The sequence below is a fragment of the Rhinolophus ferrumequinum genome, chromosome 8 (assembly GCF_004115265.2).
Source record: "Rhinolophus ferrumequinum isolate MPI-CBG mRhiFer1 chromosome 8, mRhiFer1_v1.p, whole genome shotgun sequence".
Classification (NCBI taxonomy): Eukaryota; Metazoa; Chordata; class Mammalia; order Chiroptera; family Rhinolophidae; genus Rhinolophus; species Rhinolophus ferrumequinum.
Window position 1 is genome coordinate 18,297,853 of NC_046291.1, and position 26,442 is coordinate 18,324,294.

The following is a 26,442-nucleotide window of genomic DNA, read 5'->3' on the forward strand; positions in this document are numbered from 1 at the left end:
GCTCTCCTGACTCTGTCCCCACATCCCTATTTTATATGCCTAATTTTCAAAGCACATTCACATTCACCATCTCACATTAATATTACCATTATTTGAGGCTGAAATCATCCCCATTAGACAGATGAGGAAAACTGAGGCTTGAAGAAGGTGAGTGGCATAGCTCCAGGGCAGGGGAATAATGGATTGGATTCAAACCCAGGTGTTCCGACTCCAGCATTCTTCTTGCCTCATCCCTGGCTCTGCATTAGAATCACCTGGAAAACCTTAAAAAAATACCTGCCGGGGCTCCATTCCAGATCAATCAGATCAGAATCTTTGATGGTGAGGCACTGGCATGAGCTTTTTGGTTTTGGGGTTTTTTTAAGCACTACAATCAATTCAAATGTTAGCCAAAGGTTAAGAACCACTGCACTTCCCAGGAGAGCAAGCAGGGGCTGCAACCAGCTGCTGACTGCAGCTGAGGGGACGGGAGAGGGGTGGCGAAGTGCCCATCTGTGGATGAAAGAAAATGAGACCCTCAAGTAGGGGCTGCTGACTTCCAGGGCCCAGATCCTACCGCTGCAAAAGCTCTGCAGGCTCTCTCCAAGCTTCCCGCCTTGCTTCTATCCACAAGGGGGCGGTATAACTCAAGGTTGAGCGGCATCCAGGTCCTGTGGAGTTAGGGGCCCCCAGGAAGTGGAGGTTGGGCACTTCTGGGACCCTTTCCGCATCTGTAAAGTGGAGCTAATAAATAGAGCCTCATTTGTGGATTTATGAGGATTCACTTTATTAACGTACTGCCAGCTAAGGGACCAAACGTCCTGCCGGCTTTGGTCTGGTGCACTCTGGCCGGGGAATCTCTGCTTTGGGGGACCTGGTTTTCTTCTCCCAGAAGACAAGCTCATCTTACCCGGCTAAGGGCCCAGGTGTTCTTCTCCTGAGCCTACCGTCCCCTCCTCGACACAGAAGACGGGGTAACAAGAAAGGTAGGGCTCTGTGCCATGCGCTGGAAAAGGGAAGAGGGGTGTACAGTGGGCCTCAAAACACTGAGCACGCCTTCCCCATTGCAAAGTGCGGGGGGCCCTGGAACTCACCAGGGGTTGAGGGGCTTCAGAAATAAGGTCCACATCTGTGCCTCAGTTTCCCTAGTCCTTTTGTTATCATTTGCTGTCGTGGAGCCAGTGACTTGAGCCCCTCAGAGCAGGGCCTGAATTGGGAGGCAGCACCTTTGTGAATACGCTGGCCCACAGCAGCTCCACTCCCTGCTTTGGGGGCTGAGTTTGCCATCTCCCCTCCCTGCCTCACATTCCACGCAGAAGGGAGCTCTCCTTATTTCAGGGGCCAGATGCCCCCAATTCCAATGTTTCCATGTGCCCTTTCTCCCTTTGTGGTGTCATCTGAATGAATGTAGGTGACAGGAAGGCAGACAAGGGCTCCGCCTCTCCTCACCCAAGGGTGGGATGGGGCCCAGGAGGCCTCAGCTGGGTGTCCAGACTGGGACTGCACTGGAGGGTCCCACATGGATTCAGAACTTCAAGTTTTCACAGGCCAAGGCCACTCAGAGATCCACCTTCTTCCTGCCTCGTCCTCCTCCTTATGAATGGGGAAACCCAAGCTGTGCTTTTCCCACTTCCCCTGGAGTTGGGGTGGAAGGAGGTCATCAAGCCTTGGAACTTCTTGAGGATAGGAGGAGCAAAGACTCAAAGCAAAAGACACACACACGCTTTATTTTTCCATCATTTAATCTTAAGCAAAAGAGACACAGGGGTTCAAAAATAAAAATTCCTTTTCCTCCCTCCCAAACCTTTACCCCAGCTCTGCCTCTGCAACGTCCCCTTCCTCCTCAGCAGGGACTGCAGAAGGGAAGGTGCAGGCCTCTCCCGCTGGGAGGGGCAAGGTGTGTGGGGGGCGGGGGATGGGGGAAGGGAGGGGGAGGTGCCAAGCTCGGTGCTGGTCTCTTTCCAAATATAAATACATGTGTCAAAACTCCTGGGAAATCCTCCCCCACCCACCACCCAAGCACTCTCCTCTCTGCAGGTGTCTGGAGAGGGGGTGGGGCAGGGGTGCCAGGCACCGGCTGGCTGTGGGGCTGGCTGTGGTCTACTGCATCCGCTGGGTGTGTACCCCGCGAGCCTCCTGCTGATCATTGTAGAAGCGATGACACTCGGGGTCCCCCCGGATGGTGGGGGCTCCCTGGATCAGCTTCCCGGTATTGGGATTCACACACCAGCACTCCCCACGCTGCCCGTTCAGAGACATCTTGCACTGAGGAGAGAAGAGGAGGCAGTGGAGAACCTGTCCCTGCAGCCACCAGCTTTCCTCTGGTCACTCAACCCGAGGTGCAGCCACGGTGGCACAGAGCCAGCAGTGCAGGCTACGACTTCTCAACCTTGAATGTGTGCCGGGGAATCTCGCTAAAATGCAGGTTCCCGTTCAGTGAGTCTGGGGTTGGCATGGCTAACAAGCTCCCCCGTGACACTGGTGCTGCTGGCCCTGGGACCACACTCTGATTAGCGAGGCTGTGGGGCGCACCCAAAGATGAAAAGGCTCCGCCCTCAGCTGCAGGGAGGTCCCATCCAGTGGGGGACCTGGTATACTGGAGTTTAGTCAAGTGTGAGGTGAAAAATTTACACATAATGGTAAAAATCAAGGCTAGCACAGGTCCTGCTATGTGCCAGACTCCATGTAAGCAATCTGCGCTGCTCGTGTACAATTTGCATCTAACGTAGATATTCATTTAATCCTCACAACCACCTTGTAAATTAGGTACTGTTATTTCACCACTTTACAGAGGATGATACAGCAGCACAGGTGGGTTAGGAAACTTGCCCAACGTCACACAGCTAGTAAGAGCCATAGCTGCCGTGCAAATGCGGGCATTTTCCCAGGGTCTCTGCTTTACCCACAAATGCATGGCTCTTGCAAATCCCTTTAGTTACCCGTAAGGTACTGCACACAGCCTGTTTTTTATTAGAAGAGATCACTAGTTCTTTTGAGCTCCAAATGAGGTAGCTGGCTTACATTCAGAGGGCACGTGCACAAATAGCTTTTAACACTAGACTGACATTTAGAGAGGCAAGCTGCCTGCACTGTGAAGGAGGTGGGGAAGTGAGACACCCCCACCCAGGGATCAGCAGAGCCCCATAGCCCATCTCCTGGCTCCACACATCAACCCTTCACGTCAGTCTGAACTCCCGCCAGGATCACCAGGGGAGTTTTGAAAACTCCATTATCCAGCAGGCACTCCAGACACAAAATCTGATACTCTGGAGATGCAGCCCTGTCCTCTGTACTTTTCTGAAGCTGCCTAGCAGGTCCCCATGTGCAGCCAGGGCTCAGAACCGTTGCTTGAAAACAGGAAATGGGATGGTGGGTGGAGCCCACACTCCTTTCTCCCTCCCATTCCTTCTCCCCACCTTAAGTGGGAGGCACATATACTTGTTCTCCCAATAGAGGCGATGAGGTGGAGCAGGTGAGGGGCGGGCCGGGTAAAAGGATAACCGATCAATATTGAACAGCCAACTAACAATCAACACTACAAACTCTATGTGACTGTGTGAAAAATACTGATAATGTTACGGAGAAATACTGTGTGTGCTCATTGATGATTAGATGGCAGACGGTTAGAAGAACAGAGAGTAGAAGGGTGCGGGAGGAGAGGGTTCCAGGTGGGTTACTCACTTTCCTAATTTTCTCTAAATGCACTAAAATGTTGTTCTACTACCATTTTTAGAAATACTTTAAGTGACGTTTCTCTGTCCCTGATTCTCCATTCCCTGAGATCCTTGACAACCAGAGGCTACTTGATCAATGGTTTTAAATCAGTGACTCTGGAAGTGTGGTCCGCGGACCATCAGCATGCCCTGGGAGCTTGTCAGAAATGCAAACTCTTGGTCCACACACAACCTTCTGAATGGCAGGCCGTCTCTGGGAGTCAGGCCTGGGAATGACCACCAGGTGACTAGTACTCAATAAAGGTTGAGATGCATTAGTGTAAGCCCACACACATCTCTTCTCCGAGAGGCTCACTCCCAACCTGGACACCAAGCGCTGCGGTTGGGTAGCTGGGTAAGTGGCGTCAGCCTCCGCCAGGCCTGAGACCAGGGAGGGAAGCCCCCCCCCCCACTCTGGCAGGTGACATCCCCATCACCTTACAGAAGTCTAGTTCTCCTGGGCTTGGCTCTCAGACCTCAGAGGATTACAGGTAGGTGGGGCAGAAATAAGGCACACCAGGGGCCAGGGCTGAGGAGATCTTCTCTCACCTGTTTGAGGTTGTACAGGCCATGCTTGTCACAGTTGGGGATGTGCAAGGAATAGAGGTGCTCCAGAGGGCCCCGCTCATCTGGAAGGCGCATGGTGGAGATTCGCTCCAGGACCTGGTCCAATTCCTGCTGGCAGGGGGTCTGTGGGCACAGACGGGCACAGAGGATTCTTAGAGAATGAGTTCACAAAACACTGGCCCTGGGAGCAAGCTCAGAAAGCTCGTGCACGGGAAGGGGCTTCCCCAAGGCCACACAGGTAGTGTTGGAGGAATGAGGGATCTGTGACCCCAGCTCTGAGCTCACTACCGTACCACTGTGCCTGACCCACCCCTCAAGAAAAGTTGCATGGCTGTGAGTTTTCACTCCACGCCTCGTTCTGTGTCAATGGCTTTCAGGGGTCAAGATGGGATCTACTTGCAAATACAGAATTCAAGTGGTTGTCTCTAGGTATCTCTACCAAACCCACTGGCCCAAGCTCCACTACTTTCCATAAACCCAACCAAGATGGAAGACAGCAGAGCTGGGCTGGAAAGAGGAAGGGGGCAAGCTGAGTGAGGGGAAGATAGCATAACAAGAGTGAAGAGTGAGCAAGTTCAGGTGGATCCATCTTCACCTCTAACATCCATTTTCTTCGCTTGTGTCCCAAAGCCAAGCAGAAATGTGGAAGTTTTAGAAGGGACTTCAAGAAACCACATGCCCAGTCCATTTCACAGCCAAAGACACTGAGGCTCCCAAAGATACTGATTGGCTGATCAGCCTGGAGACCACTGAATATTAGGGGCAGCACCGGAAAGTACTTTACGTGCAGGCAACACAGGCCGTGGATCTCATTGGGGTGCCCTCCCCCACTGTGAGACTCCTTCTACATATCCTCCCACCCCCCTAACCAGACCCCACCCAACCCCCTCTAACCCTGGCAGGTGGCGGGCGAAGCTTCTTGGGCTCCTCCAGGCCGAGGTGATGCTTGCCACCTTTGCCCAGTTGGCGGTGCTGCTCAGTGACCTTCTCCCGTAACACCGCCAGCTCCTTCATGCCCGATGTGAGCGGCTTCCGGCCGGCACTGCCTCCACCTCCCAACATGTTCGTAGTCCCGACCACATGGTTCTCAACCAGGCCTCCCTCAGAGTGGTCATCGCCATTGTCTGCAGAAAGGAGAAGAAAAGCTCCAGGTCCAGTTTCCAGAGTTGGGCCCTCCAGGGTCTGTCAGGACCCCTGATAATGACGAGGATGGAGATAACTGACATGTGAGCAAGTGCGCTGAGCAATTTACGTGGTTATCAATTTCGGCTTCACAGCAACTCTTCGTATTAGCACCCTCCCTTAAATGCCCGGGATGCCTGTTCTGTTCTGCCTTCCTCCTAGGAAGCAGGGCAGGACAAAGAAGGATGAACATGGCTTCAGGGCCCGCACCGTGGGATGGGATTAAGTCCCTTCTGGAGTCCGTCCTTCTTCCCTAGGAAAGATCTCCCTGAATTACCTGCCATTAAACCCCCATTTTAAAGAATTCATCATTCATGGTCTGAAAGGGCACGGATTGGGTGAATTTTTAAAACACAGCCATGCGACGTCTGGCGAGTGAGTGAGAAGGTGCAGCCACATCACCCCCAGAACCTAGTTTTCAACACCCCCTGCTGTGACTCTTCGTCTGCCCCTCCTCTCGTTCCCATAGTGCCTTGCTCCAAAGGCTGCTGCAGCAGTGCCCCGGTGGCCCTGCTTTGTTCCCACGTCCGTCTATGCATGCCACTGCTGTCCCGCAGTACAAGAGCCCCGAGAACAGGAACGATGACCTCCTCGACTTTGACATTTCATCTTATCGCATCCAGACGTTTGTCCAAGGAGCATCTGTTAAGTCTCTTTCGGCTTTCTTAGACCACTAGTTAGTCAACAACAGGGAACGACTCCTACTGTGTGCACAGCTCAGGGGGAGGGGGCCTTGAGAGCAGTCGCCAACTACCATGGTCTCACGCTGGCTTAGGCATGTCCAGCCAGGGGAACAGAATGGTATGGAAGGGTGGGAACGAGGGAAACGTGGCTCCTGGGCTGGAACGCGAGCAGCCCCTTGTCAACACAACAGAGCAAACAGGGCCTCAGCTGACGCTGCCCCGAGTGGCTCCCCTGCAGGTCCCAACAAGACCTGGGGGCGGGGAGGGAGAGTTTCTAAACAAATCTTGCACGTTTTCTCTTCTCTTTTAATGCGCCTTCAGAAATGTACAGCCCCAAACGCAACTGAATGGCTCTTAAAAATATTTCTACACCCATGTCTCAGGCTAAGTGACTATTAGTTGGCAGTCCCTTCAGAATTTAGGCATGGCATGGTGGGCTCAGATGGTCGCTGTCCTGGGCTGTGTGTGTGGTGCAAAACGCTGGCCCTTATCTGTGAAAGGGGGGCCCGCTCTGGATTGTTGTGAGCTGGGGCATTCGCTCACACACCACCTAAGCCACGGGGCACTCCTCCGTGCCATGGGGCGGTGCGGGGGGAGCTGGCACCTACTTTCACGGAGTGTGTTCCAGCAGATTCCAGGTGACAAGGCACCAGCACGGTCCTAGCAAACAGAAGTGTTCCACAGAGGTTTGCTCCCATCCTTTCCCTTCCCTTCCCACGGGGCCTGATGCCTAGTCAGTTCTCACCAGCTATAGCAGGATCCCTTTTAGAACCTGGTACATTATCCCCAGACTGGCGAGCACTGGGTAAGCGGGTGTACCCGGTTAAGGCTCTACCACTTTTTATACCAACTGCATGTCTCCTGCGCATATAACCTGTGCCTCCATTTCCTTAACTGTACATGGATAAGATAATAATAGTTCGTACTTCACAGAACTGTTGAGCGTATGTTACCGCCTGTAACACAGAAACGCGATGTCACGGTGGTGGTAGTGGTTACATTGATGATGATGGCGGCGACGACTGCCTCAGTTACCCGCCACCTCGGCAACGTGGAGCCCAACCAAGAACCAGGAAGCAGAGGAAGACAAGCCTCTGAGCACCAGAAGAGCTGTCAGCACGCCCGTGCACTGTCAAGTTTGGGTGCCTTCCTCCCAAGATGCGGGGAGAACCAGCAGTGAGGAACCCTGACAGTTCACAGCGGCATTATTGCTCCAGTAAGCCTGTAAGCCTGATTTCTGGGTGTCTGGTTTCCAAGGCCACGGCAGAACAAAATCAACAAAACTAAAAGGGAAAAAAGGAAGGCACGTGGACAGAGGCAAGAAGTATCAAATGGCAGGGAGGAAAGAGGACACAAAAAATTTAAAAAAATAAATAAGAGCTCTGGGGACATTTAGTCACGGCAAACAACTCTACACCCATCAGTGACCCTGAGCACTTCCTCACTGTGTACCCCAAAACAAGAGCTGTGACAATACGGAGGGCTTTAACATGTCAAGTATTCAACATTAAAAAAAATAAGATTTCTATTGAAAATTGTTAAACTTTAGAAAATTAAAAATTGAAATATTTAAATGAGGAAGCCCTCCGAAACCTGGAAAATTCTTCTCTCTCGAAAGGCTAGTGTCCCTCGCGCTCTGAGTAGCCTGGGTTTTATCATAAATAAACCAAGCACAGATTAAGTCCTGTTTCAGAAGCCCCAACACCACCCACAGGGAAAGGCTGATTTGAAGCAACTGCCACCAAGCTGGGTGGGAGTCCTGTTCCATCCTGTTCAACCAGGCCCATCGGTTGGTCCCAACTTTCCTCTCCCACCCTGCCTCTTTGAGGCTCAAACAGCAGACATCCAGAGGCTCCAGGAGAAGTAGTCCCACTTCCCCAGTGGGACTTCAGTTCAGTTACCCACCAGGTTCCCCAACATGGAGACACCGAGTAGCCCTGCCTGGCTACACAGATTGTCTCTGTCCCACCAGGTCTGCACAGGGCTGCCCTCTGGGACTGGTCAGGCAGGTGGGACCAACCGTGAAGAAGACCAACCCCTTTCCCTCTTCAGATAACAGAGGTAGAGGGCAGGAGGCTGGAGGGGAGAAGCTTGGGAGAGTGTGAGAAAAACTCTCCCAAGTAGTAGGATGGTCTGCTTCAGTACCTCTCCATCTCCTTTACAATAACCTTTGACGCATAAGGCAGATGGCACAAGTGTGTGTGTGGCGGGGGCGGGGCGGGGGGGAGTCATCCCCATTCTCACCACCTCAGTTCTCCTGCCATTTCCATCTCTACAGGATCCTCTAACTAGACCTGGTGGGACAGTCTCAGGCTCACTTCCTGTCCCCACCCCTGCAGGCACTGGCCCACGGATCACAGGAAGAGGACAGCAAGGTGCCTAGAAAAGCGCTTGGTCCCCTGCTGCATTGGGAAGCCCCCAGTTGCCCTTGCCCAAACCCTTGTACCTGAGGTCACCCTGCCCAGCTGCTGGCTTCCTGCCGACAGGGCCAGGGAGAAATTTCTGGTGATTTCCAGCACTCAAGACCCTGTGTTCAACTCACATGGGAATTCGACAAGACGAGGGCTGGGGCAGCACACTGACACCACTTCTGGAACCATCCACTCTGCTGTCAGAAGCCTGTGACTCTCAGAAGCTCAACTGGCTCCTCTATTTTGGGAGGAGGATCACCTGCCCGCCCCTAGGCTTGGTTAAGACAGCCAGTCTCCACTGTGGCTACAATTACACGTTCTCTGGTTGGCGCAGGGAATGCCCACTCACCTAAACCCAATGCCTGGAACACCCTCTGGAGCAGGTTCTCTCAACCTCAGCACTACTGACACGGGGACCAGAGGGCTCTTCAGAGTGGCTGTGCTATACACTGTAGGATGCAGAGCAGCATCCTGGGCCTCTACCCACCAGATGCCAGTATCACCCTGCCCAAGTTGTGACAATCAAAACTGTCTTCGTGCGTTACCAAATGGTCCCTGGGAGGTAAAATCGCCCCACTTGAAAACCACTGTGCAGGAGCTGGGCTCCCTCCAGAGGCCAGGAAATTCCGCAGCCCAGTGCTGAAGACCCCGGCCGCACATACAGCAGATCTGAGCTCTACTACTATTCCCCACCCTCTGCTAAGACCCCCCGTTCCATCCCCAGCCACACTTCCAGCCTCCTCGTCCACCTTCTTGGAGTAGAGGGACGGGGTCTTCTCTGGGCATCCTGATGGACTCAGCCTGCTGCTTCCTCTTCTTTGAGCTCTCCTGGACACTCACACCTATGATGGAGCCAAAGATGCATCTCCTGGCTGAGTCCTAGAGGTCAGCACTCAGAAAAAACACTCTCCACAAGCTCTGGGAACATGTGTAATGACAGAGGGGGACACACAAATGAGTGTGTCCAGGCTTGCAGGGCTCGTTCACTGGGCATAGCAGGCACAGTGCACAGGGGCCTAGAAAATGTTTCCGTTTCTTTGAGTATCAGGAAAGAAAAGCAGCTTTTAGGGCAAGGAAAACGTCTCACTATACAATACTGATGTATTTGCAGTTGGATAAAATACGATGGAGGAAGGGACCCACTAAGACAATGTCTAAAGCCCACCAAAGTCATTGATGAAGCTCCGCTCCAGGTCCCAGACCATGAGGGTCACCTGGGCGGGCTTCCCCCAGGAAGACAGAGTTGGCTTCCTGTCCTGAGATGGCCCCGACCCCTCTGAGGTGAAAGTCAAGTTTGTTCGCCCTCACGAAGGCCTCCCAGATTCAAGGGGATGCTTCGTTCCATGCCTTTATTGGTCGCATCACTGCCAACAAACACGCCAATTCGATGAGGAAATCCCCAGGCCTGGTTTGCTGCCACATATGCTGACCCTCCATATCTGGAAGTAGAAGCCCCGGGAAAGGAAAGGAAATCATTGACTGGGTGGAGATCAGAAAGGACTGTAGGCTGGGCAAAGGCTTGATTCCCTGACTGTCATCATTCCCAGCCAAAGGGGTTCAAGAACTCAGGCTCCCGGATCCAATCGCCCGAGTCCCAGCTTTCCCACGGAACTCTGCAGCCCTAGGTAAGTTTCTTCAGCTCTCTGTGGCTCCACTGCACATCTGTAAAACTCAGACAAACAGCAAGCACCTCCAATGGCAGCCGAGATTGCAAGAGGTGCTGCATTTACAGTGCTGGGCACTCACGGCTTTTAGCTGCTTTCATTTCTCTCCCACGCCCACCCCATCTGCCGAGGGAGAGAAGTGCCCACATGGCTTCCCCCACTCAGTCAGACAAGGCCATTACCACACATTACCAAGTTCTTCCCATACATTCTCTGATAGGTGACAGGAGCAGTCCGCGGGAAAACATTCCAGATGCAGAACTCCAGCTAGAGATGGAATTTGCCCTCAGAACAAAAATACCAAGTTGCATTTTTTTTTCTGCCTAAGAGAGTTAGGTTCAGAATAATATTTATTAAGCAACCACTTATGTATGCAGCTCCGTGGGCTGCAGTGCAAAGGTCACTCTAAGAAACAGTTCTTAGCAACACAGAAAGCAGAGCTGGAAAAGGTTTCAGGCTCAGAGATGATGGATAGGGACTCCCAAGGCCCGTGAAGAGATCTCCCCCTGAAGATTAGTGAGCATTAGCTGTTCTTCTCTACACAGAGACCCAGGACATGGGTCGAGACTGAAGCAGGGAATTTCCCAATTACACACAGAAGGCAAAGCTTTTCCAAAGAGAAGTGAGGGAGACAATAAGGGAAGGGTAGAGAGTCCCAGTCTCTTTGGGGGAGGCCTGGAAGAGCAGGGAGAAGTCCCATCCTGCTTCTGGTGTCTCCCCATACCTTGCCACCTTACGCACCTAGAGAAGAGCTGGAGATGAGAAAGGCGGTGGGATGAGAATGGATGAAGTGTCCCATTTTACACATAGCAAACCCAAGGCCCGGAAGGACTACCATCTGGATCTACAGGAGCCACAACTTCTCTGCCACCATCAGAGGTGCTTCCCAATTGGCATGGGGTCCACATCGTCCTCTGACCCAGCCTCTAATCTGGTGGGGGAGGTCAGCTGGAAGCTGACAACTCCAGGAGAAAGAGCTCTGTGTTTGTCTACTCCTATGCAGTCATACCCTGGTGTTAGAACCTCCATTCCGGCAAGCCCTTTTTCCCACAATGTCATTTCATTTGTACCATTGACGACCTTACTCAGTGAATGAAAGCCCTTGTGTCTAGCATATCCTTGCACTCATGAAACCTCATTTCCTCCTAGGGCGACAATCTCACCTCAATGCTCCAATGGACAGTGGGTGACTCCTGATCTATGGGAGACCTTAAAGCACTCTTACGGAAATACACCCCGAGTATCTAAAGCAACCTCTTGTTCCTTCCTGCTTCAAGGATGCGGCATCTGTCCTTATTCAGGCCTAGTAAGAAAAGGAGACTTTTTTCCAGAACCACCACACATCTTTGTAGCAGGGTAATAGGTCCTTTCTTGCTTCTGAAGAAACTCTAGTCATTTTCCAACCTTCTCCTTAGTCTATCTCATGATTACTTGGAAATCTAAGAGCTGGAGCACCACATAGATGACCTAATCCAACCACGATTCTGTCATTCCCCCCAGCGGATTCACCTTTCAACAAGTAATAGCACTGCAGGCCCTTCAAGAATGGATTTCGAGTAACAGGCCAGGGGGTGCTGGCTGCCTTCCTGGTTCCACCCTAGCTGGGCATAGAACTCACGTGGCTCGTTCTTGGTTGATTGCTCCCAAAACGCACTTCACCTTGACATGTATTGGGCAAAAGAATAAATACTAACTACCACCTCCCTCCTCTCTCCCAGACAACTTCTCCATTAACATCCATGGAAGTGGACAATTCATTAAAACACCGAGTGGGCAAAGAACTCTGGGAGTCAAGAGCCCTGGATTCTAATCCTGGCTTTGCCACTTATGATACACCCATGATTTTGGCCAAACACTTTAACTTCTCTGAGCTCTAATTTTTCAACTCTGAAAAATGGGAATGATACTTCTACTAAAGTGAAGGCTGCAACTTAAATAGGATACAGTGTTATTATTACTCAAACTCCCAATGTGGGCAAAATCAAGCTTTAGGAGAAATGTGCAGAGAGGTGATGTATTTCTCGAATGAGTAAATGAAAGGTATATTTGCTAGGGAGAGGGGAACGGTGGATAACAGCTCATCTGTAGAATGGCCAAATGTGTAGGGGGTGGGGGATGAGTTATAAGAGAGTTCTGGAATACTACTCACCTATTTCTTCGAAAACTTTACTTTGTTGCTTATATAAGTTCTGTATGTTGCAGAACATCAAAGCTTTCTGCCATTCGACGAAAGTCCTCGTGTCAGTATGAACTTCCTTAAATTACTTTACCTTTGTTCATAGAATATAGAGGAAGGAAGGAAGGAAGGAAGGAAGGAAGGAAGGAAGGAAGGAAGGAAGGAAGGAAGGAAGGAAGGAAGGAAGGAAGGAAGGGGACAGGTGGTGGTTCAAACTGTCAAACTGCCACGCATGCACAGGTGAGGCAGGGCTCATAGGTAAACCACCAACACACAGGGGAAACAGCTTTCGTTGGAAAGCATTTGAAGCTAGTCCCATTGGATGGCTGATTGTGGTCACGTAACTCCCTCTAGCATGTGGTCACTATGCTCATTAACACAGCTAGCTCACCAAGAAGCCGGGTGGGTACTTTGGGCCATGCTGGGAGGTGGAGAAGGAAGCAAGCAGAAGTTAGAAATGGAGTAGAAAGGCGGGGGGCCTCTTTGTTATTTTTCAGCTAAAGTTTCACCTGAGGTCCTAGTCTCCCTGGGTGGGTGACATTGTTTATGTGTATTCCTCTCCTTTTTTTTTCAAAAGGTCAGCGGCAGCAGTGGGCAGTGGATGAATAGTGAATGCATAGAGGTCTGCTGGGGTGCAGGCTGGCACCCAGGACACATTCCAGTTTAGTTAATGATGTTCTCCTGTTCGGTCCACCCACCCCCTGGTGACAGCCAGCTTCATTCCAAACCCCTTCCCCATTCTTCCCCACTCTGAGCCCCTGCTCCCTGCAAGGGAGCCAACTAAGCAAACCTGACATTTCTCAGATGCCACCATGTTCTGGGAGAAATCCCTTGGGAACAGAACAGAAGCTCCTCAGCATGGTTTTTGAACAATAGGAGGTGGCTCTCCCCCTCTGAATTCTCCTTGTAGGAGGAAATGGCTGCAAGCAACCTCCTCCGCTGTTCTAGATGGGCTCAAAGCCTCGGCCAACTGGTTCTAGTGTGGAAGGAAGAGCAGCGCTGGCCTGGAGGCCCAAGGCTCTGACCTTGATGTTGCCACCATGCCTGGGCTCTGAGTAACGCCAGCAGGGTGTTCAAGATGTGTAGGCTTCAGTGTGCTCACCTGTAAACTCCGAGAGTTAGACTACGTGAACGGCTCCCAAACAGAGCTGTGCCTCACAAATCAACTGAAGAGCTATCTAAAAATAGGGTCCTGGAGTCCAGCCCCTGAAGTTCAAAGAGAGCAGCCTAAACAAAGGTCAAAGGATCTGTATTTTTAACAACCCCCTTCAAATTCTGGCATTTCCAGGGCCCCATTCCTTCGTGGTGCTCTCTCCTGTCTCAGTTTCCTAAAGAACTTCTTGGTGATGGGAGAACAAAATGCCTCTTCTTCTCAAGAGATATGGCTTCATCCAGCCAGTGTGCAAAGGCACAGTTGTATAAGCGGTTTCCACCCATTGATGCATGGGTTGCTAAACAGACACATCTGTGTGCTTGGATGCACGTGGAGGAGCCCTTCTTGGCCAGGCATCCTGGAGATTTCTAGAGCGTGCCCTCACATCGCCATGTCCTGAGTGAGCAGAAACAGCACAGCCTCTACAGAGCCTCCCTGCCTATGCACTCTCCAAAGGGCTGCTTTATAAACACCAGGGTCATTCCTGGAATCGCAAAGACCTGGGGAGGGTCAGGGCAGAGGCAGACAGTTTGAGAAAACAAAAACATGCTCAAATTCAGCCACGGTCCCCTGGGACTCTGCAAGCCAGGCTGTCCTTGAAGAGCCAGAGAAACTGATACCAAGATGGCAAACAGTGCTATCAGCTTTCACTCCTTTCCATGGGTCCCGAACGTTTCTCCTGTGGGGTTCAACTAGAGCCACCCGAGAATCTGGCAAGGTGACCTCTCTGCCGAAGGCCCAAGTGAGTAGAGAGTGTGTTTGGTGTGAATTTGGACCAGGAGCTGTGGGCACGGGGAGAATGTGCCTGACCCAGCAATTCTACTTCTCTGAGCCATGTACCCAAGGGCCCATGTACAACAACGGTCATTACAACATTATTTGTACTTGTAAAAAACAATTGGCAACCAGACCCAAAAGTCTTTCAATAGGTGGATGGATAAGTAAATCAGTAGAATACAACAGAACAACATACAGCAGTTGAAAAGAATAGCTCCGACCTCTAATCACTCATGTGATCTACTCAACGTTAGTAGATCTCAGGAACCTAAGATTGACAGGGGAGAAAAGATACAAAATAAAACTTTTATGTACGTTTTCCATGTATTTCCAGAGATCTATTCTAGATAATGGTCATCCATCAGCAAATCTATTTATATAAAAAAGAGAAATATTAAATAATGTATTGCATGCTGACGGTTACCTCTGGGATGGACGAGTAGGGAACAGAAGGCTGGTAGAGAGGGCCCTCAGAGGAAGCTTTAAAAAAAAGATTTCAAGCAAATATAACAACAAAATATCAACCACTCCCAGTTCTGGGTGGCAAACTAGTGTCATTCCATTATTCTTCGTACTTTTCTACATTTTTTTAAAATTTCCTTTTCAAGCAGTCACCTCTTTCACGCCACCCACTCCTCATCCTTCTTGTGAAGCCGGGGTTTTGGTAAACTTGGGGTGCCCCTGAAACCCCACTGGCTGGTAGAGGTCCAAACAACAGTGACCCGGCCACCTTGACTGCTTCTCTCAGAGGCTAGTGCAGTGTCCCCAGGGTCACCTGCTCCACCAGTCAGAGACTGACCACAGGCTCCTGGTCAGGCTTCTGTGGCAGGAGAACTGGGAAAGGAGTCCGAGAAAAGAAGATAGTGGAAGAGAGTCACAGGATCAAAGGGAGAAGACACGCAGGCCTAAGAATGGAAAAACCCGAAAGACGAGCTCGTCCTGGGACAGCGCAAAGAGCTCTGGAGGCGCCCACAGGTGCCAGAGGTGGAGATGCCCAAGGGCCAGTCCTGCCCAATGGAAGGGAGACATCTGTTCTGACACCTTGAAGACCAGAAATCAAACAGCCTTTAACAGAAACAGGAGAGACCCAGGTTAGAAGCCACCCAAGAGTTTCATGGGAAAGAACTAAAATGACAAATTGCACAGACTTCCTCCAGTATAAGTTAGAAGAGCCTTTTGTGGATGAAGGAAGGACAATATGAACTTCCCTGTCCAAAGCCCATTTGACTGGTTGAGGAAGGGCCTTCCTGGGCAAAGCACTCTTGTAATTTGACTCACCTTCCTTCACAGCTCTCTAACCTGAGCGCATTGGCAAAAAGACACGTGTCCTTGCTTTTCCTTCCTCCTCCAAAAGATGGAAGCTTCTTAAAGACACAAACTTGGACTTCGCTTCCAGAGAGAGCTTCCCCCCGCCTCGCCCCGGGCCCCGCAATAAAAGTAGACATAATAAAAGGACAAGAAAGGAGACATTCTGTGTGCTCAATTTACTTTGGGGGAAGAAAGAGATTGTGCTTTCTTCTTCCAAAACTGAAGAAGCAGATAGATATCTGTCCAACTTGATTCTCTGGCTTCTGTGCCTTTATTCACCAGAAAGGACCTTCATTATTTCATATTACGATCTTCTGAAAAGCCTTCTTGGTCAAATGGCTAAAAGAGTAGGCCGTTTATTTAGAGATTATATACATCTCTACTGACTTGGTTTCTTCGTAGATAATATTTAATTTTTCAAATACATTTCTTGCTTTTCTCCAGGATCAAAAAGTACGTGCTACAGGTGACAACCGCATGTTTATGTAGTCAGTCTCATAGCTTGCACACGAGATGTGTTCAATCACTGTTTCAACATTAGGAAAGCTGACAATCCAAAGAGCATCTCACCACTCACTCTCTGGCCTGGAGTATATCAAGTGATATTACTTCTTTTTCGTACTTTTCTGGTTTCTCCCTCACCATCCAGGTCCCATAGCAGCAAGAGTGGTTAGGAGTACGGAAAGGCAGTGAGCAAACAGAAGCAGGAGATGGGAGAGGAAGGGAACTTCCCACATTCAAACAACTGTCCCTATACTCATGTTGGATGCCGTGACCCCACAGACCAGCACCCATGGAGGGATACAGACTGGGTCCTACTCACCTCTCTGCTCCCACCCTCCCCCTCTCCACTCGCTTCTTCTCCATCCTCGTAAGACTGTTCCCAGGTCCTCCAGGCCCAACAAATTGAACCCAGAGGATGCAGAAAGAAACTGAAAACCTGCAAAGATGTCCAGGATTGCCGGCCACACTCTCAAACCAGCACAAGAAGTGTCCTGCATATAAATAAGTGTCTTTAAATAGGTCACCATGCTTTTCTTTTTCTTTAACTACAAGTTCACTCATTTTTGTCTGATATACGACTGCATCACATCAGTTGTCTGCCTTCCTTATGCTCTCTGGGTTTAGAGGCAGGAAACCAAACCAGAGACAACCAGCAGAGCCAAGTGAAAAATCCTCACCTCGGGGGCATACACGGGCCATGCTCAGCCATCAGCTTTTGGTAGTCATGATGACTGACAATGCACGAAAGGCCGTGACTGAGAAACCCTCCACCACTGACTCCATTCTGGACTTTCCAAAGCAAAGGGCAGCTGTCCAGGTAAGCCACATCTCCTAACAGGAGTTTTAAGTGTCTCTTCTTAATGAACTTGGCTAATCGGGAAACATCCAGAAACAGGCATTTGCCATTCTCCTTCTGTTCTGTGTGTAGGGAACAGAGGGAGACGGAAGGAGGGGATCAAAACCTGCATGACCACATCTGATTATCTGAGTTTCGAACACCGAGTTTCTGTGTTAAGTGGTTTGTGTACATAACTTCGTTTTATCGTCAATCACGAGGTTGATAATTTCTTATCCCCTCTCACACTTGACAAAAAAGCCAAGGGTTTGAGGCCAACTGTACCAAGTCACGTAGGCAATGGCAGAGCCAAAACCCAACCCAGGGTTGGGTTTGATGCTGTTTAACATCATAGCTCTTTAACCATCCAGAATGGTCACTTGGCATCACCTAAGGGAAGAGTCGCAACCAAAGCTTTTAACACCAGCGCTTCATTTCTTCTGTTCCTCATCTCTCCCCCCTGCCCATCTCCATAGGACCCCCAGCTTCCCAGGGAAGGAAGCCGTCAGTCATATGTCAGCTGGCCCCACCCAACCTCAAAAGCCTTTATGATCCAGTAAACCCATCCCACCCCCATCCTGCCTGACACAGCCCCTGCCACTGTTGCTATAGAAACTACCCAGCCTTATCAGACTGTGGCAGCGGTAGGGGCGGGGCATAGAGGAATTGCCATTTGCATTTTATCTTGGCCTCAGGCACTTAGAAAGCAAGCTCACCATCCAGAGGCAATTTGGCACCTCCATCCAGAAGTCAAGACAATAGACCTAAGAGAAATTTCCTGGGGAGTTGCATAAAGGAACATTTTTGAGAAGTTATGCCTTAATTACTACCTCCCAGGGAAAATGAGCTTTTCCAAGCAGCAGTATATAATTCACTGTTTCTTTGCATGTGTGCATCTGACAGAAGAGAGCCCTGGACTGAGAAGCTGGAGACCCAGACTCCATTCTGGTCCGTCCATTCTGGTCTGTGCTTGCGTTGGCATTAGAACCTGAATGCAGCCTTGATTTCTTTATCTGTCAAGGGAAGAGAAGCCTGAGGCTAAAACAGAGATGGAAAAAAAAAATCTATAGGGACTTTGGTGGAAGTAGACATTGTCTAGAAAAACGCAATTTCAAATTATCCTTATTTTGTCATTTACCCTTTGAGGTTGCCCCTTTCCTCACTGCAGCTCCACAATCCAACTCAGATCCCTCCAGCTTTGAAAGGTCCCCATCTCCTTAACTCCCATCAGGGTGGGACACGCTGAGCACACTCCTCTCGCCTGGCCCCCACCCCCACCTCTCCAACTTACCAAGGCCCTGGGCTCAGTGCCCTCCCCTCCTCAGCTTCCTGGCTTCCAGGCTTCCAGAGCTCAGTTCCTTGAATGAACACAGGCTGACACACCTACACCCGTCCACTAATTAGAAACCTCCCCGGGCTCTGTTCAGGCCAACTTAACCAGGGTCTGTGGGCCAATTCTCCTGGCCCGCAGCTGGAGGCCTGCCAGCCCCTGCCCCCTTCTCCCCAATCTTCACTCCTGTTCTGCCTCCCAACAGCCAGGAAGAGATGTGGGGCTGGCGGCCAGAAGGGGCCCCAAGGGCTGCCAAATGCCCCCCCTTACAAAAAAAGGGGGAAGGGAAACATTTCCTGACTACAGTCCAGTCTGTATTTCTTTCCGGGGGAGCCGCTTTCTGAGCAAGGTCTCCCTCTGCGTCCTGACTGACACCCAGGAGCTGAGCCAGCCCAGATCTTCCCTGGCTTTGTTAAGGCTCAGGAGTGGTGAGGGGGCGGGGGAGGAGGGCCGGGCCCAGGGTTAGGAGCCAAGTAGGGGGAGAGGCGTAGGGGGATGGTCCATTTCCCAGTTGAAAAAGCATCTCCTGTGGCCCACACACCCTACTCATTGCAGGGGTGAGGTGAGGGTGGCTGGGGGCAGTTACTCTGGAACCTGAAAGCTAAGAAACTTCTCTCGACCAACTACCCGCCTGTAAAGTGGGCTTTCCCTCCCCACCACACACGCCACGAAGGCCCAGAGACTAAGGGGACCGGCCACCCCAGATTCCCAGTGGCAAATACTGTGCTTTGTCCCTACTGTCCTGAGTCTCACCACAAGCATATGCTGATCCATCTTCTGCGTGTCCTGAGACCTCACCTCCATCAGGTGCCTGAGAACAGGCATCATTGTGCCCAGACAGCCTGTCATTCCAAGGACTTTCTGGGACCACAAATGGAATCCGACATTAGGAAGAACTCCAGCGCCCAGCATCCCCCAGTGAGATGCTCCAGCCCCCTGCTAAATGCGATGCTGGTCCCCCCGCGGTGTGAGGTAAACTCTGGAGACTGGTAGTAAGGAAACGTCACTTTTTTGGTTGGAACATCCAGTTTCTTTGCCAGGATCACGTTCAACTTTCTGGCACCCTTGGCTCCCTCCAACAGGATGGATCTGAAAGCCCATTTTCCTGCAGCAGGAAATGGGCACCAGGGGGTCTTCGCTGGCTCTGACAACTCAACAACTGCACCTCGCACACATGGCCCATGTCCTAAGCGTGTCCGGACCGGTTCGGCTCGTGTTGAGCCCACTGATCCTTGCAGGTTTCCATCAGGGCCTTCCATACAGGAGGGAGCGTGCCACCCAAGAGGTGTCGTCATAGTCCCCTGGGCACAGGCAGCTGGAGGGCTGGGTCCTGTAGGTTGGAGGGCCAGGGGGAGGCAGGACTCAGCCCTGTGCCGCCTGTTTATAGCAGTAAGGCCAGCACAAGTACCCAGTGTCCAAACTCTGGGGCCACCTCTGTCCCCCCCAGTCTTCCCACCCCCAATCTGGGCACTACAGTGTGAAGCTCCCATACCAAGAACGGTCGGTCCCAGACAGCAGGACATGGGCCCCAAAGAGCATGGTCTAACTCATCCATAAACAGTGCAAGCCTGTTGACCTTAGGCCATTGCCTACTGTCAACTGGGTTTATGTCGCATTTAAAATAGTTCCACTACCCTTTCTACAAAGGGCTTCATTACTGTCTGTGAAAGTAGGTCAAGGTATGGATATTTCCATTTTGTAGGGGAAGAGGTAAAAATCAAGTGACTCATTAAAGAAAAAAAAACCCAAGTGCTTTATATTATATTTGTATTATCTATCGTCACACACACACAGGCACAGCCCTATAGAGCTGATTCTATCAGTTCCTGATGTACAGATAAGGGAACTGAGACTCATAGAGAATATATCTCTGATAAGGCCCTTACACACCGTGGTAAAACCTTAGAGGAGCGGCCTGCCTGACACAGCCAGTTTGGCCCTCATTTTAAAGGCCGGCTACCTAAGCATCAGAAATGAGACGTCGCTTGCCAAGACGAAAGCAGCTAACTAACCTACTACGTGCTAGACACTTGCCACTACCACAGTTGCCCTCACACGCACCCCACTTAAGACATACTCAATCATCCCCATTTCGCACACGGGGAAGGCCCTTGCCATCACCACTCAGGTTCGCAGAGACAGGTGTGCACTGAAACCCAGGTCAGTTGACAGCAAAGGCCAGGCTGCTTTCACCGTCATCTCTTCTCAATTCCTTCATGCCCACCAGTTTTCTTCTCCAGACGGCCACCTGGGACCTTTCTGTCCCTCCTGATTGCTGCATGCTGGCCACTTCCATTTCTGAAGTCCTCAAGCTCGAAGACTTGGGCACCTCGGAGGAGGCGAGGGAATGCGATTCACTGAACATGGCAGTAATGAACCGCGACCCCCACGTCACCTGCACATGGCCGGTGTCCAGGACCAAACCTCCCGGCTGACAGGGTCAAAGCCTTGTTCTGCTAACAGTCCCACTCCCTTGCTTGCCCGGAGGAAAGGTCGCCAGGTTATTTTCTCATCCCATTACTTAGCTGCTAAGGTTCCCCTTGACTAAGCCCAGAATCTACACCCGCAACAGGGAGGCAAAAACGTCCCTTGCAGGGCTGTCGTGGGCAGCAGACAAAGCAGGCAAAGTCAGTTCCTAACAGGATAAGGACAGATGGGAGGACGACCGAGCTCCTGGCGGCTGCCTGCCACTTCAGCAAAATGTTGGCCAGTGATAGCAAGGAAAAGCAGAGGAGCCTAGAACATCTGCCAACCAGACCACCAGTTTCCCTGGTGAATTGAAAGTATAACCTCGCTCCGCTATGCCTTGATTTCAGCAGGAGCAGCTGTAGCATGAACCCTCCTAGGGGAAAATGGCTATTTCCCCACCCCCAAAGCCCAGCCCCTACACTGCCAGCCTACCACCCACCTCATTTAAGGATTAGATTTGACTCAAACATGCCAGTCCCCAATCACCTATGTGGTCTCCCTCTAAGTGGATCCCTGAGGAAGGCTGGGGGCAACATATTTTCCATGTCATTTTCTCGAGGCCTGGCCACCTCACTTAGCGTCCGGTCACGTGTCCAAGACCAGGTCACAGTGGGAGAGGCATGGGACAGGAGAAGGGTCTAAGGAGCATTGAGAAGACAGGATGGAGAAAGCAGGGGAGGAAAGGGGCAGCTGGGAACACAGAGAAGAGACTGAAGCTAAATGCAGTCCCTGGACATGGAATCTCTTTAAAAACAATAATAACCAAGCCTTTTTTTTTCTTTTTGTAGTGTTGCAGAATGTGAAGAGAGCCAACAAACAGCAAAACCAAATGTGGGAATAATCTGTTGATCTTCTGCTCCTCCCTTCTTCCTTTTAGTAGCTCCTTCCCTGCCCCAACCCCCATATGCACACATACACAGGTTGAGAAAAAAGCTCTGATTCTGCATTTTATTACAGCCAAGAATTTTCGGAACTTCCTCATATCAAACCTTAGCAGTTGTACCCTTTTCTATGGCAGAGAACAGCTAATCTGAGAACCAACTAGAAGCTAATCTGACAATTGGGCTAGAGAGCAGTGAATCTCTCAAAGTAAGCCCTTAAATGTCTGACAAGGATGACTGAAATATTCTCCTGCTCTCACGCAACCCGCAGGTATCTTTATAGGACTAATTTCTATGTAGCCCCCTAATCCAAAGGACTGATTTGCCTGAAAATTTTGTTCTAAAGCTCAATGCTAAGGTAAACTTACAGTGAGAACCACAGAAGCCTCCCTCTTCCCTTCGCCAGCCAGGAAACTCAGTAATCCAATTTGACCAAGAACCACTGCATGGATACACCCCTCATAACAGACGGGTTCTTTCCCCCTAGACTCTACCACCTCTTCTAATTCAGTCCTTAGCCTTGGTTTTGTTTTGGGGAGATCTTTTGACATTGTTATACAGGATTTGCTTTTTTCTCAAAGCTTCCTCAAGTTTCTTGCCAAAGGAATGGATGGGGTCGTTCACCACACAAAGGGAACTGTCTTGGGTGAACACTTGACACAGGTGGAAGGTGGGTAGAGACTACAGGCAAATACCCTGGAGTTCTGGGACTTCCTCAAATCCCAGCCCGCCAGCACAATGGCACGCGGAGGCCACCGCCTGCCTAGCTGGGTTACTACTTGTCCTGCCAAGGTCAGAGTGCGCAGGACCACACCCCGCGTGGCCCCCAGGAGCAGCCAGGAGCAGCAGCCCTCTGCTTCCCCACCTCCTCCTTCCAAAGCGGTGGTGACTCAAGCAGAGCAGCTTAGCAGAGCGAGCTGTCCAGAAGCGGGGTGGGGGGGTGGAAGGTAGTGGTGTTAGCCATCAGTGACAGTGGGTCCCACTCAGTCCCCAAGTCTATTTTACGACTTTGAACTCAGTATGCAAATTTATGCAAGACAAGATGCAAAGCAGTGCTTTGAGCCAGAAGTCCCATTGCTTTTCTCCCCCTTTTTTTGAAACTGCACTGAACCACTGTAAATCAGTGCTTGCCTCTGCCCCCCTTTATCCTCCTGGAGCAACTGCAGATGCAAAGCCTCCCCAGCCCGCCAGCCGGCTGGCTGGCCAGCCCGTCTGTCTGTCTGTCTGTCTGTCTGTCTGCCCTGAGACTTTTAATAACTGCATACTTCCCTAGCACCTTTATATGTACAGCAGCTCACTTGGGCAGCTCGGCCCCTCCGCATAATCCCTGGTATTGTGCATGGTAGGGAAGGAAGCAGGGAGATGCTGAGGGAGGCCCTGAATTCTGAAAGGACCCGACCTGGCCCAAACCCTCTTCCCCAACTTTTCCTTGCACTTCTGCCCACTGCACCACCAGACACAGCCACGTACTTTTAAGGTCCAGACTTCAGCTCTCAGTGTCCCGCTCCCATTTTTCTTCCAGACCCACCCACTCCAATCCCCCAGTCTGACTTCAGGGTTTCTTTGAACCCAGCCCCAGCCCATTACCCCCAGGGGATGCAGGCTCAGCCCCCGCTGAAGTGCCCACCCCCACCCCCTGCATCCCAGCCATCCCCAGGAAGCCAGCGACACAGCCCCTGAGTCCTGGGAACAAAGACAAAAGAGCTAACAGCAAAGCCGGAACTGCTGGGGTTTGCTGCCTCGAAATGAGTGGGTATGTTTAAAATTCTCAAAAGCAACCTGCTCAAAGAGGAATGCAGGCTGGGATGGAGGGAGGCTCACTCTTCCGAGGGGGGAGGAGAAGGGACGGGAGATGGAGAGGAGGAGGCAGCAGCATTCCGTGCTAAGGTCTCCTCTGGGCCGTGCCCCCACCATGCTCAGTCCCTGCCCCCCCCCAGAACCTAGACTCTCTATGAGTGCCCCCCTCCCTGCCCCAGCCCAAGACCCTCTTCTACACAGAAGCCTCAAGACTCGCCCCTCTTTCTTCCCAGCACTTCTGCAAGCCCAGGCTTCTCCCCACAGTGCCCCTTCCCCCCAGCCCGACTCATGCCTCAGGCTCCCTGCTCATGGTCACTTGTTTCCAACGTGCCCACTAGGCTTCCACATCCAGCTTCCGGCCCCAGGCCCCACCTCGATCCGCTCTTCACAATCTGGAGCACAAGTGAAAAATGTGGACGGCATCTGTCTGGGCATTGGGAGGAGAAGGCTAACACGGCAGCTGGAAAGGAGTCCCATAATAACTAGGCAGAAAATCCAAAGTGACATTCTGCCCACGAACTCACCCCATTGTCCCCGGGCTCACACACACACACACACACACACACACACAAACCTCCCCCTTCAGGCTCCAGGGAGGAGTGAATGAGGAATCTGCATCTGTTCTCTGTTGAAGACCCTAACCTGCTTTTGGGGTGTGGGACACAGGAGAGCTGGTTTTCAGGTTGAGAGTGACAAGGATAAAGAGCGGAGGCGGGTGGGGGGAGAGGTGGAATAGTAACGTTTAGGAAGGACATGTACCACGCACTTTTTTAAAAGTCAAAATCCAAATGATTCCATGAACTTGGAGGCCTTTTGAAAAGTTCATACCGCTGAGCACGATGTTTAGTTTGTCAGAGTTCAGCTCAGAAACCATAGTGGACCACGGCGTGCGAGGGAGTGAGGGTGTAGGAACGCTGGACTGGGGACAGGCGCCCGCAGTGAAAGGACCTTTGCAGAGTCCTTTTCCTTTTATTACTACTTTCTACGAGAAGCAGGAGGGATGGGGTAACGTCAAGCCCAGCTGGGGAGGGAAGCCAGCCGGAGGGAGAAGAAAGAGACCAAGGGGTTCTGCTCGGAGGAAGCCCGAACTTGCTCTGCACTCAAAGTCAAAATGTGCCAGAGAAATAGAAAAAGATTTCAACTCTTACTCCTCATTCTAGTCTCTGGAACAGGAAAAACACAATAGCAGGCTGGAGGAAAGGGGGTGGGGGAGTCCCTGGGGGAGAGGGCAAGTTGTACAATGACCCAGAAGCTGAGAAGCAAGCAAGAATGTTTCCACTTTTATTTGTCTTTCCTTTCCCCTTCCTTCTTTCCTTTCTTCCTTCCTTCCTTCTTTCCTTCCTTCCTCTCTCCGTCCCTCCTTCCTTCCTTCCTTCACTCTTTCTCTCATTCTTTTTTTCCCCCAACTTTGAGAAATTTGGTCAGACTCGCCTGCTTTTTATGTTTTGAACAGCAGTAGGCAGTGGACACATATTACCACTGTCTCCAAGAGGAAAGAAAATAATTACAGCTTCCTCCAGACCACTGGGGCAGGAGGCTTTTGTAATTTTAAAAACATACAAACAAACAAAAAAAGGTGAGATCCTCATAGTTCAGTTGTGTCCCTCAAAAAACTTTTCTTGGGGGGGATGAGGGCCCCTTACAAAGAATCTTAGGGTCCCTGTTCTATCAAGTGAAGATGGGGGCAGGGAAGGGGCACCGCGCTTCAGTAAGAGTGGCTGCGACCGTCGCCCGGGCATCCTCCAGCTTCCGCCCTGGGCCCAGATACTAAACTGAGCAGCACCGCTGTCCCCGCCTCTAGATTGCAGCGGGCGACCCGGCTTAAGTTACACTGACTCAGCTGCTAGGGTCTCTTCCTCGCCTCCCAAATGCCCCTCTTTTATTTTTCTATCCAACATAGTAGCAAGAGCCTTCCTTCTTCGTTCTCCGTGTAAAACAGCAGCGTCCGTTTTTATTTTCTCCCTAAGCAACCCACCCTGCCAAGTGCCAACACGTCCTTTCTTCCCACCGTACAATCCCAGTAGCAGGAAGGGTTCCTCATCGCGCCGCTGCCTTCGCCTAGCGCCCCTCCCCTCACCAGAGGTCCTCAGTGTCACCGGCACCCGCCACCTCAGCCCCCCCAGCAGCGTCCTCCACCAGGACCTTTCCAGGACCCTTCGGTTCCTACTCCCACATACCTGACCAACCCCTCTTCCTCAGTAACCCCCCTTCCAAAATAGAAGTCAGGGTACGTTCCACCCGGGGAAACCATGATCACAGGGGTGCCTTTCGCCATTTATCCGCACAAATTAGTAGCCAGGCTCCTCCGCGCGCTCTAACTCCAGTCCCCTCCCGGGGCCTGACTTTCGGGTTCCCCTCCCAACAGTCCACAGGAGTCCGCCGGGAGCTGGGCAAGGACTCCGCTCTACCTCCGCTAAAACGTTCTGAGGGCCCGCTGCACACTCCTTCCCTGCTGAAGGGCCGCCAGCCCAACCCCCGGCTACCCTCCAAGTTTGTCGCAACTAGTTGTCCCAGCCTAGGTTACCTGCAACCTGCTCGGGGCTGGTGCCGTACTCGGCGTCCCGGCGCTTCTCGCAAGTGCCGGCGCCCAGGACCAACGCCTGCAGAGGCAGCTCGGAGTCCGGATGCGGATAGCAGCGCAGCCCCTGGGCGCAGCGCGGGGTGTAGACGCCGCACGCCTCGCCCTCCAGCCGGGCGCACACGGAGCAGCAGCCGCAGCCCGGCTCCCGGACCAGCTCGGCGCAGGGCGCCCCGGACACGGCTGGCGTGGTCCCGCAGGCGGCCAGGCGCTCCGGCGTGCAGGGCGGGCAGCGGAACAGCACCTCGGCGCGCACGTCCGCGCCCAGCAGCAGCAGCAGCAGCAGCGGCGGCAGGAGCAGCGGCAGCGCGGGGCCGCCCAGTCTCGGCAGCATGTTGGCGACGGTGAGCGCGACTGCAGCGAGCAAGCGGGCAGGTGGCACGGCCCTGAGAGCGCGGGAGCCGCCTCCTGGGCTTCTTTCTCCTCCCCTGCTGC

The 26,442-nt window shown here is 51.8% G+C and overlaps 1 protein-coding gene across 1 annotated transcript; it reads right to left on the reverse strand.

The window, feature by feature from the left end:
- Window positions 1-1,703: 1,703 nt before the first annotated feature.
- IGFBP2 (insulin like growth factor binding protein 2) lies at window positions 1,704-26,442 on the reverse strand. Its single transcript, XM_033112685.1, has 4 exons — window positions 25,954-26,442; window positions 5,154-5,383; window positions 4,242-4,382; window positions 1,704-2,244 (listed from the first exon to the last, which is right to left on the reverse strand). Exons 1-4 carry the CDS (start codon window positions 26,339-26,341, stop codon window positions 2,080-2,082), a joined length of 924 nt encoding a protein of 307 aa, XP_032968576.1. The 5' UTR covers window positions 26,342-26,442; the 3' UTR covers window positions 1,704-2,079.